Source organism: Haematobia irritans, chromosome 3 (assembly GCF_050003625.1).
Source record: "Haematobia irritans isolate KBUSLIRL chromosome 3, ASM5000362v1, whole genome shotgun sequence".
NCBI lineage: Eukaryota > Metazoa > Arthropoda > Insecta > Diptera > Muscidae > Haematobia > Haematobia irritans.
In genome coordinates, this window is record NC_134399.1 from 43,762,458 (window position 1) to 43,782,911 (window position 20,454).

Here is a 20,454-nt window from a genome sequence, read left to right on the forward strand (position 1 = left end):
ATTTATGTTCCCATATACATGCATTTAAATCTGAACCGACAATATATTTAAGACCAAAATTCTATTGACTTAAAATTTATGTCGGCTAATGCCCTGGGGTGGATCACAATGTTAGTAAAAAACAAGTAAGTAAAGTCTAAAGTCGGGCTGGGCCGACTATATTATACCCTTCACCACTATGTATACCAACATTTGTGTTACCACCTTAACTACTTCAAATTTGCTGGTACAAATTTCCAGATACAAATACTTATAATGAAGAGAATATTTGTACAAAAACACTAGAATTAAAATCGGCTATCACCATGGGATGAAACACAATGTTAGTAAAAAATATGGGAAATATGAAGCGAGAGAAATTTTAATGCAAGTGTACAAAAGGACATTTATGATTTATCAGGCGATACATATGTATACCAAATATAGGAAAATTTTAGTAATATTTGCAATTTTTGCTACTCACCAGTGGTGATTTTAAAAGGATATTGGTAGATCTCGCCAAGATATGTGGTCAAGTGTGGGTTGTAACATATTATTTGGTCAAGTCGAGCGACTTGGAGCCTTATTTAAAAATCAACTGTTCTGTGGAAATTCTGGCACTACAGGATATGACTAAGATATGAGGAAATCATCACAGAGTTTTGTCTAAAGTGTGGGAATTTTGGTCATATTTGTAATAACTGGAAACACGAATATATGGGGGTTTTATCTAAATCTGAACCAAATCAGATCAAACTTAACACACTTAAATATCTAAAATATTAAAGATTTTAACCAAATTTAACACACATAACGACACCTAAATCTGAATGGATTTCAATCAAATTTACCAAGCATTACTAGAATGTTAATTCTACTCTCTGTGCAAAACTTCACGAAAATCGGTAGTAAACTTTGGCCTCTGTTGTCATATGAGTCTAAATCGGACGAAAGATATATATGGGTGCTATATCTAAATTTGAACCGATTTCAATCAAATTTTTCACTCGTGACTATATGACCAAGCGTTATGTTTGAGCAAAATTTCAACCAAATCAGGGTAAAACTCAGGCTGAATCCATATAAGTGCATATCGGACGAAAGATATATATGGAAGCTATATCTAAATCTGAACCGATTTCAATAAAATTTGGCACATTTGACTATACTATCAATTGTACTCCTAGTGCAAAATTTCTACCAAATTTGGGTTAAAATCTTGCTTCTAGGGCCGTATAAGTGGACGAAAGATATATATGGGAGCTATATCTAAATCTGAACCGATTTCTTCCAAAATCAATAGGGTTCTATTCTGACCCAAAACACATACTTGTGCCAAATTTGAAGTCGATTGGGCTTAAATTGCGACATAGACTTTGATTACAAAGATGTGTTCACGGACAGACGGACATGGCTATATCGACTCAGGAGCCCACCCTAAGCATTTTTGCCAAAGACACCATGTGTCTATCTCGTCTCCTTCTGGGTGTTGCAAACATATGCACTAACTTATAATACCCTGTTCAACAGTGTGGCGCAGGGTATAAAAATTTTATAAATTATTGTTCATTAGGCCGTGAAGTACAAAAATATAACAGCAGACATCTACTGCTGTTTTTAGCAGACTTTTTCTATGAGTATACTGGAAGTCGAGTCTGAATTTGGAAAATAAAGTTGTTAACTCGTTTTAAAGGATTTTAATAGCATATGGAGAACAAAAGCTGAAAAAATGAAAACTTAAAATTCGCTTCCTAGAAAGAAGTACACAAAACCGAAATTAAAAAAAAAAATGTGTCTTAAAAATATCCTTACTAGTATTCTCCGCTTCTTTGGCTCGGATTTTTAAAAAAAAAAAGGAAAAAAAGGAAAGGGAAAAAGTAAATTTTTAAAGTAAAGACAAAATCTTTGTAACAGGACATGCCTTTTTTTTGAGTGTATACTGCATAATTTTCATAAATAAGGAAATTCGGTTCATCTCCCAAACCTATACCAATGATACCCTTGCTTATGTTTACTAATTCGCATGGGGTGGTTTAGGGTATGATATAGTCGGCCCCGCCCAATACCGATATGGACCAATTTTTGTATGGTTGTTAGAAACCACATACTAACACCACGTACCAAATTTCAACCGGATCGGATGAATTTTGCCCCTCCAAGAGTCTCCGAAGGTCAAATCTGGGGATCGGTTTATATGGGGGCTATACGTAAAGTAATGCGATATGGCCCTTTTCCAATTCAATTTCCCTTTCGAAATTGATCTAAATAGGCACCTAATAATTGCACTGATGAGAAACTTTTTGGTAGTAACTTGGCGTGGTACAACTTCTCAATAGTGACGGCGCTTTACCGAGGAGTTTTGGATATCGTATACGACTGTTTTCGACGTAGTGGGGATTCTCAGAAGCGCCCCCCAAATTCAAAAAATGTTGACAGGGAACATCCCATCAATCTCAACATCAATCTTTTATTAATGCATAAAAATATGTTAACTGTGATGTGATAGTCGTATAAATGTTATATTTATGAGAATTTATAAATGTTTAATAATATTAATAAACATCTAAACAATCGTGTTTTACTTGACCACAATGACCCTGCCAGCATTTCAAAGTTCCATTTCAACCTCATCGTTACCACAGACTCGTAAATGTCACTTCAACCATCATGAAAAGGTACATCAAAAAGTACATGCAAGTAATTTGCCATCCCTACTGTTAAAAAGGCCATTTTTTTTTGTGAAACGCCAAGCGCAACCAGCTTGTTATATTTTAATTAAATAAAAACGAAAATAAAGTTCTGAAAACATAGATTATACGCTTAAAATTGTGAAAGGTATATTGGTGAACAATTTGGTGATTTTCCAAATGGAATAAAGTGATTGTTTTGCAGATATTATACAGACACGCTGCCTCCATGGAATAAAAACACTGGTTGATAGACGCAGCAACATGTAACTCGCTACTTGTAACTCAACATCATCATTAATGCCAAAAATTATGTTAAATGTAATGTGATAGTGGTATAAATGTTATATTTTTAAGAATTTGTAAATGTTTAATCAAATGTTTAATCTAAACAAACGTGTTTTACTCGACCACAATGATTCTTTTACAACTATCTTAAAATGCACTTTTTCTGATTGTTTGGAGGGTCCCTTATTGGCGTCGTTCTAAATTGATCTATAAAGGCACCTAATAATTGCACTCATGCGAAACATTTTTGTAGTAACTTGGCGTGGTACAACTTCTCAATAGTGACGGCGCTTTTCCGACGAGTTTTTGATGTCGTATATGATTGTTTTCGACGTAGTGGGGATTCTCAAAAGAGTCCCCAAATTCAAAAAATGTTGGCAGGGGATTCTTTTACAACTATAAGGTGAGTATTAAGTTCGAATTTAGCCGCTAATTTTCATTCACCGGTCAGCTTTTTAATGTTTTCAAGAACGTAGAATCCATAATTTTAGTGTTCTGCATAGACCCTGCCAACATTTTTTGAATTTGACGGCGCTTCTGTGAATCTATCTAAAAATGTTGCGACCAGATGAGAATACAAATGTTGCGACCAGTGCAACAAGAAAACAGTCCTAATGTTAATTTTTAATTTGACTCGCATCGAAAATTGTTTGAGAAATTATTGAGTAGCGATGCATTTCAATTTGAGGATAACACTTGAGAAATTATTGCTAATGTGTTGAATGTTGAGGGTAATGTCTGTGTTTTGTTGAGAACGCGATTGTCTCAACTATTTCTCAACATGAATATTACCCTAATCCTTTGAAAAATGTTTGAAAAATTGTTGAAATTTAGCATTTTTCAAACGTTTGTGTTTATTGGGATGTTTGAATTTAGTTATTTTTTACCGTAGGGAAAAAATGTTGGGCGTAGGGAAAAAAGGTGATTTTTAGGAACCGCGTAAGGAATTTCCAAAAAACTTTATGGCAACACCGATCTGTACTTCCCTATTTGATCAATTGTTTATTGTATCCTTAAAGCAAAAATAGGACATCGTAATATATTTGATCATATTTAACGTCAATGCTTTAAACGACGTAGACTTCATAATGTGAAAAAGAATTGCATACTAAGACTTGAAAAAATAATTAAGTATGATGTTCGACTCGGATTCCGAAGATGAATTTTTGCGCGGGTGCGACGTAAATTATGGCCAAGAACCCTTATGTATGCAGTTAGACTCCAATAAAAACATGCAACAAGATTTTGCTGATGTTCCTGCCACTTGCTTAACACAATCTCAAATTCCAAATGTTAGCGATGTTCCTCGAAACTTTATTGAATGCCTAGAGCGTGAATTCGGTCATTCCGGTTTTAGAACTGTCCAATGGACAATCATAAGATCGATTATTCAGGAAAGACGTGACAATTGCGCCATTATGGCTACAGGATATGGCAAATCACTTACGTATCAATTTCCCGCCGTTTTTCTGGGAAAAGTGGCGGTGGTCATTAGTCCCTTAATATCTTTAATGGAAGATCAAGTTAGAGCATTAAATCTAACTAGAGAGAGGGCATGCCTTGTGGGATCAGCTCAATCGGATAAACATATTGAGAAACGCATATTGAATTTGGAATTTAACTTAGTTTATTCAACTCCTGAATATATAACAGGCGAATGCGGACTAAGTTTGCTCAAAGAGTTGGACTCTAGCCTTATACTGTTGGCTGTGGATGAAGCACACTGCATTTCGCAATGGGGTCATGACTTCCGTTACGCATATCGCAAATTAAATGTATTAAGAAGAATAGTACCGAACGTCCCTATATTGGCTGTCTCAGCAACTGCGACACTACAAGTACGAGAAGACATATGTCGACAGCTAAACCTTCATAATCCGCAACTACTGAGTTCTGGTTTTGACAGGCCCAATTTGGAGTTTATTGTTCGTACAAAATCCTCATTGCGAAATGGGCTGGGTGCTTGGTTAGATATGGGATCGTTCATTAATAGGGCATTGGCAGATCACGGATCTGTTATAATTTATTGTAATACATGCAAACTTACAGAAACAGTAGCGAGAGAAATACAACAGCACGTACAATGTTCTATGTATCACGGTAAACTATCGATGACATTAAAGAAGCAACATCAACATGATTTCTCGCGCGATGTAAAGCGAGTTATTGTTGCAACAATGGCCTTCGGAATGGGCATTGACAAACCTGACGTGCGGTTGGTTGTACATTATGGTGTTCCCAGTGACCTAGAACGATATTACCAAGAGGTAAGTGGTACAATTTTATAGTAATGAAACTTTTCATTATATTTATGAAACATGTTTCATAACTTGTCTTAATTCTACTTTAGTGTAAGTGGTCCGATTGATCTAAATTTTGGCTTTTCGATTCTAAACACAAAATTTAATATACCACTTTTTGTCGGAGTTACGGGCCCCTAAAGTTTTCATTATCATGAATATTGGATTTAGTATCGCATATAAATGTAATATATTAAGATTAACATGGTCCCCGAGAGGTCCTGGGTTCGCGTTAGCCCACCTTAGATTAGGTTATGTTAGGTAGAGTGGCAGCCCGATATTTCAGGCTCACTTAGACTATTCAGTCCATTGTGACCACAGTGGTGAACTTCTCTCTTATCACTGAGTGCTGCCCTCCTTTTTATAGCCGAGTCCGAACGGCGTTCCACATTGAAACTCTCAAAAATGTCACCGGTATTACTGAGGTGGGATAATCCACCGCTGAAAAGCTTTTTGGTGTTTGGTCGAAGCTGTGTTCGAACCCACGACCTTGTGTATGCAAGGCGGGCATGCTAACCATTGCCCCACGGCGGCTCCCACCTTGGACTCTGTCCATAGGTGAAAATCTCAAACCCCGGCCGAAGGGGTCATTTGGTGACCCAAATCATATTTATCATAATCGCATTTCCTACTGTTGGAATATAATAAAAATGAGTAGTAAACTCAGAATGAACTTAATATATTTCAAGGCGGGCATGCACTTTTAATTCAAAACTTTTAATTATATTCCAACAGTTAGAAATGCGATGATGATAAATGTGACTTGGGCCACGATATGACCCCAATATAATATAAGAGTTAATATATTCTCTTAAAAATGTACTGTCTTTACCAAAAACGCGATTTCATTCATTCATTCAAAATTGCTGTCAGAGTTAACAAAAATATAAAGTAAAATACAGATTTGCAAGTTCCTCGGAAACTAGGCTTTTCCGACAAGTCTTTTACTTTCCATTTTCTCTTTAAAATTCCTTCTCCTACACTCAAAAAAATGTTTGTTTATTTTTTTAAAATAAAATATGTGACAATTTTCATAAATAGTAGTTATACATTTTCATTAATAAACTTTTCATTATATTTATGACATGCAAGTTATGAAACCCGATCATTATACTAATTAGTACAATAATAAATGACATTTAAATGTATACTACATAAAATATGTGTATAAAAAGAAGTTACAAAATACAAATTTGGAATTCTGCCGCTGTGCTTGAGAATGTCACGATTTTTTGCTTGCGAGCTTCCCAGCTGATAGCACCAGAAGACAATATAAACGCGAATATAGAGTAAGAACGTCTATCGGATAGATTCGATACTCAAGTTGCATCTACCGCTCCATACAATTGAATAATACTCTTGGTACACTTAGCCCATATTCGATCGTTCCTTTTAGATATCTTTGAATCCGTTTAGCAGCTTAGCAATGCTCACTTTTTTAATTGGAATTAAACTGACATAGAAAATTGACATAAAAAGACATAAGGGCACCGATTATGTTTTGGTATGGACATTTCGCATAATCGTCAAATCCGGGGTTAATGATTTATCCAATTTACATTGTTGTTATTAGATATTTATTTATTCATACACATACTACATGATATACAACATCTTTTAAGTTACAGTATGTGATTAATGTTGGTAAGATTTACAATTAATTACAATGTATTGGGATGAATCTAGTCGTGTAGTCAATGCGATTATCCGTTTTGTATACAAGGTATGTCGAAGGGTTCATATTTCAGAATTTGTGAGGAAATTTCTTGGCTGTTCATTTACAAACATTGTTGATTACCGCAATTTATCCTTCTTTTATACATTGATAACCAGTACCATGCCGATTCCTCGAGTGTGTTTATTTTTTCGAAATCGGCTAGGAATCCACAAATATGTATTCCTAGAATTAGGAACAATGTATATGCTAGTTCAGGTGATAGGTGAGAGTGGCTAGAACTTTGAAAGTTCTGCCTTATGCTTTCGGAATTTTTCCCCATACTAACAATGTGTTCCTCTTGAAATTACTTCAGGCCTTTTCGGCTGAAGTATTGTTATTTCAATATGATGATCTTGCATAGTTGTATATATTTTTATTACCCTGGAGTTTCTGTGCTCGTGGACCACAAACTGTAGGTGCTGCTTTCTTGTGCTCATTCCCTAAAATAATTTTCACTTCCACGAAATTTTTTAGTTCTTGACAACTTTTTGAGTAATACAAATAATGTTGAAGAAATTATTCAATTTTATAAAATTTTAAAATTTTACTATTCGCCTGAACGGAGAATCGAACCGAGGACCATACAGTTTGTATGCCAACACACTATCCACTGGGCTACGTAGCTGTTATAGCCACCAATAGACAATTATCGTTATAAGTTACATTTGTATAGCATTATTCAACAGAAACATACACTTGTTGGCCACGTGGAGCGATAGTTAGCATGTCCGCCTTGCATGCAAAGGGTCCTGGGTTCAATCCCTGCTCCGACCGAACACCAATTTAATTAGTCGTGAACAATTTTTTTACTAGCATTTAACACCATTTTAAATGCATTTAAAATTTATCGTATTTAGATTATAAATAAATATGAATATTTATTAACGAATAATTTTGTACTAAATTTCGTTTTTACCTTTAAGGCCGGTATTAAGTTGGCATTATCGCTCTAAAATGGCCAAGTTTTCACGTTTTCTTTTCTTTAATAATTAATTTTTAAAGAAAATGAATTTTTTAATTGTTGCTTTAGTTATCACAGAAATTGATCTCTTTTGATTCTCTCGCTGTGTTATGTTGACATCTTTCGTCTACCCTCCCGGTTTCCATCTCTATTTCTTTCTATGTACTCTCTCTCCAGTGTTGTTGTTGTTGTTGTTGTAACAGTTTATTGTGATCTCATCCATTTCATGTTATACGCTTGGTACATCAGCTTGTTGGCAGATCAAGGAACTCTGCGACTAAGATGGGGTGTGTCCAGAGTGATCTGGTGGTAAGTCGGGTTGGTTTGGCTGGGCAAGAGAAAAGATGACGCGTGTCGTGTGGCCCTTGGTTGCAAATTGGACAAACGTCAGCTACGCTGCTATCAATCACCGATAAGTAGGAATTGAGGCGGCTGCACTTGCCTGATCTTAATTGGGCCAAAACTACCCTAGTCTGCCGTGGGAGGTCTCTTTCCTCCGGTGCTATGGGCGGTGGTCGGACTCCAAGAACAGGATTAACCTTGTAGCTTCTCACCGCTTCAGCTACAGTATCCTCATGAATCCTGTTCAAACCTGCCTGGTACGCTGCTTGATCTAGAGGCTCTCTTTTATAGCGCTGGATCTCGCGCTCTAGATTATGTATATCAACCCTTACGTTCCTGGGTGGTGGTTGTGTATCCATAAGATGGTGGTTTGGATGATTACTGCGATAACAACCCAGGAGATACTGCTTTGACAACATGTAGTTGTGTCTTCGCACAGGGATGATCTTTGTCTCCACATAAAGGTGATCCAGGGGTGTGCTGCGGAGACACCCAGTCGCAGTTCTAAGAGCAGCGTTCTGACAGGTTTGTATGTTATTCCACTGCGTATCACTGGTCTGCGGTGTCCACACTGGCGCTGCATAGTTTACCACTGACCGGCCAATTGCCTTATAAGTAGTTAGCAAGGTTTCTTTGTCCGCACCCCAAGTACTGCCGGCTAGTGACTTGAGGACCTTGTTTCTACCACGGAGCTTATTACAAATTGCAGTGGCATGGGCAGATGACCTAAAAAGGCTGTCGAATGTGACCCCAAGAATCTTGGGGTAATTTGTGGTCGGAATTATTACTCCATCGACTCTGATATTCAACTGCCTGCGCACTTCTGCCGTCCATGTAGTAAATAGTGTGGCTGAGGATTTGGTGGGGGATATCCTCAAGTTTCTCGCAGTGAAATAACTGGTAAGATTAGCTATGTAGACGTTCAACCGATCGCAAATGTCATCAACATTGGGCCCAGATGCCAAGATTGTACAGTCATCCGCATATGATACAATCTCGACGCCGTCAGGAGGGGGTGGAATCGAGGACATGTAGAGGTTAAACAGTGCCGGAGATATCACCCCACCTTGGGGAACTCCCTGTTTAACTCTACGCGGTCTTGACTTTCTGTCCCTGAATTCCACGTACGACTGGCGTCCACACATATAATTCAGCACCCAACGCTTCGCTCCTGCCGGTAGGGACGTATTATCGATGTCCTCAAATAATGTGGCATGGTTGACCGTATCGAATGCTTTCGATAGGTCAAGCGCCACGAGGACCGTCCAGTGACACGGCCTGGGCTGGTTAAGTCCCTTATTAATATGTGTCGAAATGGCATGTAAGGCTGTTGTCGTACTATGTACCTTACGGAATCCATGTTGATGGTGGGCAGCTGGAAAATTCTCCACAAGGCTGGGGAGGAGTAATGCCTCAAGTGTCTTGGCTACTGGCGACAGAAGGGATATCGGTCTGTACGATTCACCTTTGCTCGAATCTTTGCCCGGTTTCAGTAGTGGAATCACCCTTCCCATTTTCCAGACATCGGGTATAATGTGTGATTCCAAAGACAAATTGACGAGTCTGGTCAGGTACTCAACTCCCAGTATTCCCAGATGCTTCAGCATTAGCATTGAAATTCCGTCAGGGCCCAGCGCCTTAGATGGTTTCGCGCTGTTGATGACATTGGTAACTTCGACTGCAGTAAATTGTGGTGTGTCATCGGCTCGGAGACCACGTACACGACGGGTGGCTCTCCTTTTCGCTCTATCACTCTCGGGATGCTCGACAAACTGTCGGTTGAAGTATTTGGCGCACCTCTTCGGATCAGTCACAGTCACGTCGCCAAATGTGACTGAAATCCCATCATCCCTTGTGGAGGGGTTCGAGAGGGCTCTAACTGTTGACCACAATTTACCAGTTCCTGTTCCTAAGTTACATTGCTTCAGGTGCTCTAACCAAGTGTTCCGCTTGTGCTCGTCGACTATCTTACTAATCTCTAGATTTAGTTCTCTGATTCTAGGATCAGCAGGGTTAGCACGACGGCGTTCATCACGCTCGTCTGCGAGTCCCGCCGCTTCGGCTGGGAAGTTGGGCCTCACCTGGGCAATTCGACCAGCGGGTATGAAGCGAGCGGCTGCTGCGTTGATGATGTCCCGGAACTCCCTCTGGGCAACATGAACATGTGAGGGGGACGGGAGCTCACTGAAGCGGCGATCGGTGTATTCTCTGAAGCCTTCCCAGTTGGCTTTCTTTTGATTAATAAACGTCCGGCGTTCAGAGGTTATGAAATCGGAGGGTCGGTTGATGGTGAGAATTATGGGGAGGTGGTCCGAACCCAATGAAATGACGGGTTGCCAGGAGACGTCATTTATCAGACCAGGCGATGCTAACGATAAGTCTGGCGAACTGCTGCAGTCACCCATAATTCTCGTGGGGGCCTCTTCGTTCACCGTGCAAAATGTGGAGTCGTCTATCTGCTCTGCCAAAGCTATGCCCCTCTGGTCATTACCCAGGAGAGAATGCCAGAGTTCATGGTGGGCATTAAAATCTCCTAGAACCAATCGGTTATGCCCGCTCAACAACCACTCCATGTTTGGGCTATAACCAGGAGCACAGCTACCAACCGGCGGTATGTACACATTGTATAGCTCTATCTCGGCAGCCCCACACTTAACTGCTACCCCCATACATTCCATGTACGGGTCATTAGTGTCTAGCACAAGCGTGATAGGTCTATACTGCACGGAACGGTGTAATATGAAAGCCAGGCCACCACCTCCATTTCTTGTGCGATCCTTCCGTAGGACATTGTACCCATCACAATGTCGTAGGCTGCAGGTGGGATTCAGCTTTGTTTCCTGGATCGCCGCGACCCTTATCCTTTTCCGATTCATAAAGTCTACGATCTCACTAATCTTACCACGGAGCCCGTTGCAATTAAATTGCAAAAATGATGCACTCTCCGGAACTGGTACAACAATATTCGGTGTAAGATGCTGCGGCGGAGAATATTGTTGTGCGGGAGAAGTCGGTGGGGTCACATAATCAGATGACCCACTGCTGCTGTCATTGGCACAGCATCCTGACACGAAGTCAGTTTGACTATACTCCCGCAGCGATGTTAGGCCGGAGCAATTCCGGAAGTGCACCCATTCCATGCACCGGTTACACCTCACCGAAACCGAGCGATGGTGAATTCGATTTCGGCAGACGGCACAGTACCATGGTCCGGGGTTTTCCTCTATCCCGGCTCGGACCAAAAGCAGGCGGAGAAGGCTCCCCGGGATGCACCTTCTCCAACACGAAAAAATGGACGAGACAACACGTACACTGAGGTGGCAGCCGCTGGCCGATGGCTGGTATCCATCGGGTCAATCCGGTGCGTAGAACCCGCCGCCGTGGGATTGCTCTCCAGTGTTGCCAGGTGATTTTTGATTCTTCCCCCCAAATCTTAAGAAAAAAACCCCTAAATTGGTCTAAGCTTTTTTCAAAAACCCCCAAAAAAATTCAGAATATAAAAGTACAAAAAGTGGTCCCAAAATTACGTGAAAAAAATCCTGTAGTGATACACTTTAAAAATTAAATTTAACACAAATATATATCCCGAAAGAAGAGTTCTTTCCTGAGAAACGAAATTTTAGAAAAACTAAGTTTTCTTTTGGTGCTAAATTTTTTCGTTTGAAGTAAATAAAAAATAAAATTTGCTATTTAAGAAAATACTTTAAAACAGAAGAGATTTTCGTTTGTTTAAAATTTCATCGCAGAGGAAATTATTTTTTCTATGGATGTAATAATACAATATGTATATCAATTTAAAATGCGGGCTTACTCTTAAAAAGCTGCTGAGTTAAGATACGATTGTTTTTAATTTTGTCAAATATTACAAATGCCCTTTCAACAGAAGGGTTTAAAAAAGATAACGAAAATAATGCTATTGGATACTCGTTTGTATTTAAGATCTTCTTGATGACTTTCCTCATCTTTTTTCTCATAACTCATGCTAGAATTGTTCCGAATTTGGTTGAGAATTGCTCCACTTTATAAGGTCAGAAATAATTTTTTACCCCCAAAAATCCCCCCAAATAAATTTTACCCCTAAAAATCCCCCTAGTGAAAAAACCCCTAAATTTGGGGGGAAAACCCCTAACCTAACAACACTGTCTCTCTCTCTCCCTCTCTCTCTGTCACAATATTATATGCTTACTCAAAATTTGTAAATATATATATGTTTACATTCACACATATTATTTTTAAGAAACATTCTTGTCCCAAACATAATATATTCTAACATATTAACATATGCGTCCCAAACATTTAATACTAGTTTAGGAACATTAAATTTTTGCATTTAAATATATTGTGTTTAAAAAATTGTGACCGAAACACATTTTGTTTATATCGGAACATATGAAAAACATATTTTTCTAACAGTATATACTTCATGTTGTGGGAAATCGATATTTCGATGTGTTACAAACGGAATGACAAACGTACAATAGCCCCATCACCATTCTATGGTGTTGGGTATAAAAATTAATTGATACAATTAACTTTTTAATCAAACTCGGAAGACTAGTCAGTTAAAAAATTATGGATTTTTTTTTAAATTTTTAATTAAACATTTATTTGGAACAATTCATATTTTAATCAAATCAAAAATGATTAAATTATAGTATAGAAAGTGATTGAAATATAGTATAGTAATTAAAAATAATTAATAATTAAGTGAATTTCGCAATCAACATCAATTAATTGATGTAATTAAGAAGTTAATTGAAATTTTCTAATGAAACCAATTAATTTTTTAATCAAGTATGTTTTTTTATGCCCAATGAAAACTGTGGTTGATACTATCATTTTCGTGATTGAGGATATTTCAGTTAAAAAAAAATTTTATAAATTAATTTTGTGATTGAATCAGAAAAAAAGTCTGTGTGTATCTACCAGCTGTTTAAAAAACATATCATAACCAGCAAAAACTCTCATTACCCGGTAATCTTGTACACGGACGAAAAAGACTGTTTTTCGTATGTTTGGGTGTAAAAATTATTAATTTGGAACTCAAATTTTTCATCACAATATATTTAAGTGCAAGCATATAATGTTCATAAACTAACATAACATGTTTGGGACATATACAAGGGCGGTTCGGAAACATCGTAGCCTATCAATGAAAGAGAATAGTTAGTTTTTCAAAAATATTTTTATTTTTCAATATAATCTCCTGAACCTTCAATACACTTAGTCCAACGCTTTTCTAGCAATTCTCTTGATTAAAATAGTTTTCTTCAAGGTATTCAAAATAGTGGTTTACAACTGTAATTGCATCTTCATTTGAGGTAAAACGCTTGCCAGCAAGGATTTTTTTAGATTTGGGTACAAGTAAAAGTCACTGGAAGCTAAATCAGGAGAAAAAGGTGGGTGGTCAAGAAACTCGTACTTTAATTCGTTGATTTTAGCCATTGTTAAAACACTCTTGTGCGCTGGTGCGTTGTCTTGATGAAAAATTATTTTTTTTGTGTTTTTTCTCGAATTTGTACATTTAATTGATACAAAAGGTTGCAATAGTACCCTGAATTTATTGTTTTATCCTTTTGCAGATAGTCAATCAATAAAAAACCTTTGATGTCCCAAAACACCGTTGCCATAACCTTACCAGCCGATTGAATTGTTTTTGCCTTCTTTGGGGCACTTCCTCCAGCTTCAGTCCATTGTTTGTATTGTTCTTTTGTCTCTGGAGTATTGTGGTGGATCCATGTCTCATCAACAGTTATGAAACGACACTTAAAATCCACTTTATTTCGCTTAAAACGATCCAAACAAGCTTGAGAATGTTCATTGTTATGCGTTTTTGATCGACTGTTAACAAATGCGGCACCCATCTTGCAGAAAGCTTTTTCGTCTGTAGTTCTTCATGCAAAATTAAATGGACTCGATCATTTGAGATGCCCATGATATTAGCAATTTCACGCACTTTTATTATTCGTCAATCATTTAACGCCATATCATGCACTTTGGCTACTATTTCTGTTGTTGTTGCTGCTTTTGGACGTCCACTACGTGGTTCATCTTCAATGCTTGTACGACCACGTTTAAATTCAACAACCCAATTTTTTACTGTTGCATATGAAGGAGCACTTTCGCCTAACACATTCACCATATCATTATGAATTTCTTGTCCAGATAAACCTTTTTTATGTAAATATTTAATGACAGCACGCTTTTCTAATTTTTCCATTGTAAAAAAATTGCGGATGCATCTTTTTTGAACACCTGTTTCTATATGAAGGAGTTGCAGATCGAAACAAAATTTAACATGTGTTCATAACAGAGATGGAAGTTTCCAAAACACAACTTTTTTCTGTTTATACCGCGCTTTTTGAGCTAGGCTAAGAAGTTTCCGAACTGCCCTCATATGTTAATATGTTAGAACATATTATGTTTGGGACATAAAATGTTTGTAAATATAATATGCTGGGATGCAAACATATATTAATTTAGAAATAGCAGTACTATAGACATATCTGTCATCTCGCCTATATATTCTATATGTCAGGCACCTAACTGCTAAAAAATGTTCAGTTAAAGTTAACCGGAGAGATATTTCCATTTTATTTTCTGGAGCTACATGAAAATGACCGTTAATTGAATTTGGAAATATATTCTGGTGACTCTTAAGAAAATATGGAGATTTCTTAATAATGTATTGGGTAGAAGCAGGCCAAGGTTCAATGAGTTTCTTCTACGAGTCTATCAATAGCTTGAATAGTTATATGGCATGTTATCCTAATGATGACTTAAAGTTGTTTGGAACAATGTATGGTTTAAATAATGTTTTCAATTTACAATTCGTTATTTAGCAGAATTTAGATTAGGAGAAATTAGATCTATGAAAGACTGCAAAAGTTCAGGTTTTGAAATTACCAAAATGTTTAATGGATCTTTGGACTTTGATGTACTTTAGGCCAATTCCTGTATTATCTTGTATAGATATTGTTTCAACAACTGTCAAAATATATCCACGGCAATAAAATATTATTTGAACGTCAGTATGGTTTCAGAGTAGATTCGAGTACAAAAGAATCAGTCGTTAACGTTGTGGAAAGTATTTGTTATGGAATTGATAGCGGTTTCTGGGTCGTTGCTGTGGTCTTATGGGGTTTTATGGAAAATTATTATTTTTTTTTTAGTTGTTGTGTAGTTGACCTTTTAGTATAATTATTTGTAGAGTTTGTAAGGCTTGAGGTCATGTACTAATAAAACAAATAAAATCTTAGTTTTTTTTATAGTGTTTTATTTTCGTTTTCTTTCCAATATTTCGAACACCATCGTTGTCCGTCTTCAGGGAAATTCACTTAAACAAAAGAAGGAAAAATTTAACACAAATTAACCAAACAAAAAGACAATTGTATATTAAAATATTACAAAAACTAATATGAAATTTACATTTTGAAACTGGGTGTCCTGTTGTGACTTGTTCGCCACTACGTTTGAATTTACACTAAAATCTATTTCTTTTTACTATATTTCTTAACTAAATTTCTATATATATGTGCACAATGGTTCGTGTCAGTCTTATAATTTATTCTTTTTTCTGTCGGTACATTTATAATATGTAGCATTTCTAACATATACCTTCTTTTATAATTGTTTTCCTGGGCTAAAATATGTACATCTTTTAGATTAGGTTGATGCCCCATCATTGTGTAATGAGCTGATAGCGCTGTCTTCTGTTCTAATGGTTTTTCTGTTGCTTTTTGGTCCGATTTATGCCCAGAGAGTCTAGTTTTTAATTTTGTTTTTGTAGTGCCGACATATACCTTCTGGCATATGTCAGACTTGTCCCCATTACATGTGATCTTGTACACCACATTCGATTTGTCTTGGTTATTAATGTTTGATTTTGTCCTGCTAAATAACTTGTTGACTGTGTTGTAGGTTTTTTTGCGCGATTTGATATTTTTCTCTATTGTACATATTCGAATTGCTAAAGCGTTCGGAGAAGTTGGGTATATATGTCAATCCTTTGTATATCTTAGGTTCCATTTCGACCGAATTTTTATTTTTGTTTTCTGTTGCTCTTCTTATTAAGTTCGAGATTGTATTGTTTGAGAAATCATTCATCCTTAGTATTGTACGTATTTTCTTTTCGTTATCTTTTTGGAATCTAATATCGCTTATATTGTACACCCCCTTTATAAAATTGGTTGCTGTGTTGACGATAATTCTACGAGGGTGGTTCGAAAGGTAATTTATAAGTCTGCCCGAAGCCGTAGGTTTTTGGTACCAATTAGTTACAAGTTCGTCCTTTTGTCTTAAAATTAGGATGTCAAGGTAAGGTATTTTATTGTCTATTTCATTCTCCATTAAAATATTCTGTATTTTAAAGAAAAGTGAAATAAATGACACATTAGCGTAGCTAAACTCCTTTCACAAACAAATACAGTTCACAATGGAGAATCAAATTCTATCATTTAAATGATAGAACATGTTTGCGGCATTTTAGAACCATTTAAATGCTTATTGCCACCATATATTTTCTCCACTCGAAAATATTTTTTACAAAGACAAAATACATGGTTTCGCGGCAATTACCTACTCTAGATAAGCATCAAATGGATGCGGCAACCATGTTCAAACATGTCTTTTCTGTGCGTGTGGTCTCTATATATGCAACATTTTAGGTTGTGAGCATGTTATTTTAACTGGAAGAAAAACATTTTTGACTAATACCATAACATTTTAGACCGTGACCATTTTAGATGAGGGCAATTTTATTTTTCTTAGAACCATGTTCACTGAGCCAACAGGTTGCAGGTGAAAATTTTACATGGTTGCCGCAAAAATAGATCCTATCATATTATTTTGCTCTTCGAATATGATTGTGGCAATCATGTTTCTTCTCTGCGTGCATATATTAACACCACGTACCAAATTTCAACCGGATCAGGTGAATTTTGCTACTTCAAGATACTCCGGAGGTCAAATCTGTGGATCGGTTTATATGGGGGCTATATATAATTATGGACCGATATGGGCTAATTTTTGCATGGTTGTTAGAGACTATATACTAACACCACGTACCAAATTTCAACCGGATCGGATGAATATTGCTCCTCCAAGCTGCTTGGGAGGTCAAATCTGTGGATCGATTTATATGGGGGCTATATATAATTGTGGACCGATATGGACCAATTTTTGCATGGGTGTTAGAGTTCATATACTAACACCACATACCAAATTTGAACCGGATCAGATGAAATTTGTTCTCTAAGAAGCTCCGCAAGCCATATCTGGGAGTCGGTTTATATGGGGGTTATACGTAAAAGTGGTCTAATATGGCCCATTTGCAATACCGTCAGATCTACATCAATAACAACTACTTATGCTAAATTTCAAGTCGATAGCTTGTTCCGTTCGGAAGTTAGCGTGATTTCAACAGACGGACGGACATGCTTAGATCGACTCAGAATATCATCACGACCCAGAATATATTATGGGGTCTTAGAACAATATTTCGATGTGTTACAAACGGAATGACAAAATTAATATACCCCCATCCTATGGTGGAGGGTATAAAAAACCATAGACTCCATATATACTAACATACTGTCACCACAACTCAAATATTTCTATTGTGGATAACATTCTTTCGGTAAAACTTTGTACGTCGAACTTTCTGTCAAAATTGACTTGATTTTGGTTGCGTACAATATTACGTATTTAACTGAAATTCACGACCAAAATCAATTCATTGAGTCAATGAAAAATTCAATTGTCTTTTCGTGAAACGTCGATTTCGTGAAGAAAATAAATTAAACCCGTGTTTGTTCTCAATTAAATTGGTTATTGATACCATCATTAATATTAATATAGTAGTTACAGTTTATATTACATTTTCGTCTTTACTTATTGTGCTTTAGGTTGGTCGTGCTGGACGCGATGGTATACATTCTAAGTGCGTACTATTCTATAATTCCTCAGATTGGGCTACTCACCAGCGCCTTCGACATGGAACAAATCAAAACCATATAATGCATTTAGAAAAACTTGCGTTAAAAATGGCCGCCTATACCAGAATAACCACTTGTCGTAGGAAATTTATATTGGAATATTTCGATGACGAGGCTGCTGGAACACTGCAAACAAGAAAAGACTGTTGTGACAATTGTTACGCTATTTTTAATAAAGTTGATTACAGAAAAATCTATGAAGGATTAGACAACGATGGCATGTTGAACATTACGATTGATGCTCTCGATTTCCTTTCGCTCCTAAAAGATTCGAACGGCCAGTTCGGTTTGGGAAAGATCATTTTAATACTTAGAGGGTCAAAAAGGCAGGAAGTTCCAAAAAAATACTACAATCATCCCTTATTTGGAAAAGGTTCATCGAAATCAGAAGCATGGTTCAAAGTATTAGCGGAAAATTTACAATTCAATGGATATATTCATACTATTACGAAACAGGGAGCTTTTGGAAATTATACTTTGCTGGATCTAACTGAAAAAGCAAAACGTTGGTTGCATGAAGAACCTTTAAAGCGTACAACTATAAAAATGGAAGTGTATCCTGACATTTTAAAATATTTAAAACCGAAGATAGCAAAACAAACTCCTTCTTTTGCAGTTACGCCAAGTAGTTCAAAACTCGAAGATAGTGGACTTATGAAAGCACTTTTAAAGTAAGTTCAAAGTAATAGTATTATTGATATTATTTTTTTCTATAAAAATTTTACATTCAACAGGTTGCGAGGACAGTTGGCCGCTGAACTCGACGTAATGCCGTATATGATAGCCTCAAATATTGCTCTGAATCAAATAAATGAGCACAAACCTAAAACAATTGAAGATATGAAAGCATGTAAGTTGGACGGTTTCTATGAAGCCAAGTACGTGCGTTTTGGTATTGAATTCTTAAATTGCGTCCGTGACTATTTGCATCCCAAAGGAAATAAATGTGAAATAACATCGTCCGACAAAATATGTGTTACTTCCCCAGAGAGGTCAGAGACGTCATTTGATAAACCAAATGAAACATCGGATACATCGCGTAAAAGACGTGTATCCGATGATATGTGGGAGGTGGACTCTGATATTAATGATGCTGATTTGTCACAAATAGGAGACACTGTTGAAAGGCAGCTGCAAACATCAAAAGAAAGTGATGATCAGAATGAATCATTTGAGAGTACCGAACTTGATCTCTTAATAGCCGATATAGAAAAGGTGAAGAAAGAGACCGAATGCGAGACAGATGATAAACGAAATGATTCTTCAATAAGTTACCCAAAATCACCGAGTATAAAAATTGACTCATTGGTATTAAAAAAGAAACCTATTTATCAATATGAAGACAGTTCGGAAAGCTCAGAAGACGATGATAAAAAAAATGAAAAAGAGAACAAACAAAAGTGCGTTGCACCGGAAAAGATTTTAAGCGAACCAACAAAAAAGAATCGAAAATTGCCATTATGGATGCAGAAAAAATAATTTCTTTGAATTGAGTTCTCTTAGCAAAAAAGTGGTTGTCTACATCGATTGCAATTTCTGTGAATAAAAATATAAATTTGAGTGCGATTACTTTTAAAAATATATGTTGTATTCTATTCCAAAATTCAAATAATGCACTTTCATTACGCTCAAATTAAATGGGACTGAGGTAAAAAGAATTACCCAGTCCGTTTACGGTTGAGATAGCCTGGGCAAAAAATATAAAAACTACACAAAGAAAAAATGTCAAAAACTGTACGATACAAGCATACAATTTACCTATTTCGAACCAAAGTATATGTTTGCTATAGATATAAAATGGAGAAACCGTAATCAAATTATGGATTTATAAAGAGTCCTTACTTTGTATCTTACTTTAGGTGGATACTAAGTTCGAGTTTTTTCACTAAAGACATTCGTAAGTCAAGAAAAGCATAAATCATTCAGTTCCATATACAAAAATTTTCAAAGTCAAAATCAGCAGTCTAACGACGAAAGTAGAAAATAAGTTATTGTTGTTTTTTGATTTCAGTTTAAAACCATGCATTGACTAAACTACAAGTGTAGCTTAACCAACAGAGGAAAAGAATGTTTGTCAAATTTATTTGGGCAAAGCCCTATAGACTGCAAGATGGTTGGATGGACGTTTCGGAATTACCACATTCCTCATTAGCATCCTCTACTTGCAGCAAAACTATCAACCAAT

The 20,454-nt window shown here is 36.7% G+C and overlaps 1 protein-coding gene and 1 long non-coding RNA gene across 2 annotated transcripts; both read left to right on the forward strand.

Moving 5' to 3' along the window:
* Positions 1 to 2,701: 2,701 nt before the first annotated feature.
* Positions 2,702 to 3,082, forward strand: LOC142232380 (uncharacterized). The gene is made up of 2 exons (XR_012721111.1): positions 2,702 to 2,814; positions 2,872 to 3,082. It is a non-coding gene; the product is annotated as an uncharacterized LOC142232380 (long non-coding RNA).
* An 838-nt stretch (positions 3,083 to 3,920) lies between these two features.
* On the forward strand, positions 3,921 to 19,881 carry LOC142228499 (ATP-dependent DNA helicase RecQ-like). The gene is made up of 3 exons (XM_075298936.1): positions 3,921 to 5,221; positions 18,180 to 18,940; positions 19,004 to 19,881. The coding sequence occupies exons 1-3, from the start codon at positions 4,088 to 4,090 to the stop codon at positions 19,746 to 19,748; spliced, it is 2,640 nt and encodes an 879-aa protein (XP_075155051.1). The 5' UTR covers positions 3,921 to 4,087; the 3' UTR covers positions 19,749 to 19,881.
* Positions 19,882 to 20,454: the final 573 nt, after the last annotated feature.

Excerpts from the sequence above, each read along its gene's own strand:
- LOC142228499 (XM_075298936.1), top strand. The coding sequence starts at position 4,088 with ATGATGTTCGACTCGGATTCCGAAGATGAATTTTTGCGCGGGTGCGAC. Across the intron at positions 5,222-18,179 it reads TAGAACGATATTACCAAGAG|GTTGGTCGTGCTGGACGCGA; the intron begins GTAAGTGGTACA and ends ATTGTGCTTTAG. Across the intron at positions 18,941-19,003 it reads CTTATGAAAGCACTTTTAAA|GTTGCGAGGACAGTTGGCCG; the intron begins GTAAGTTCAAAG and ends TACATTCAACAG.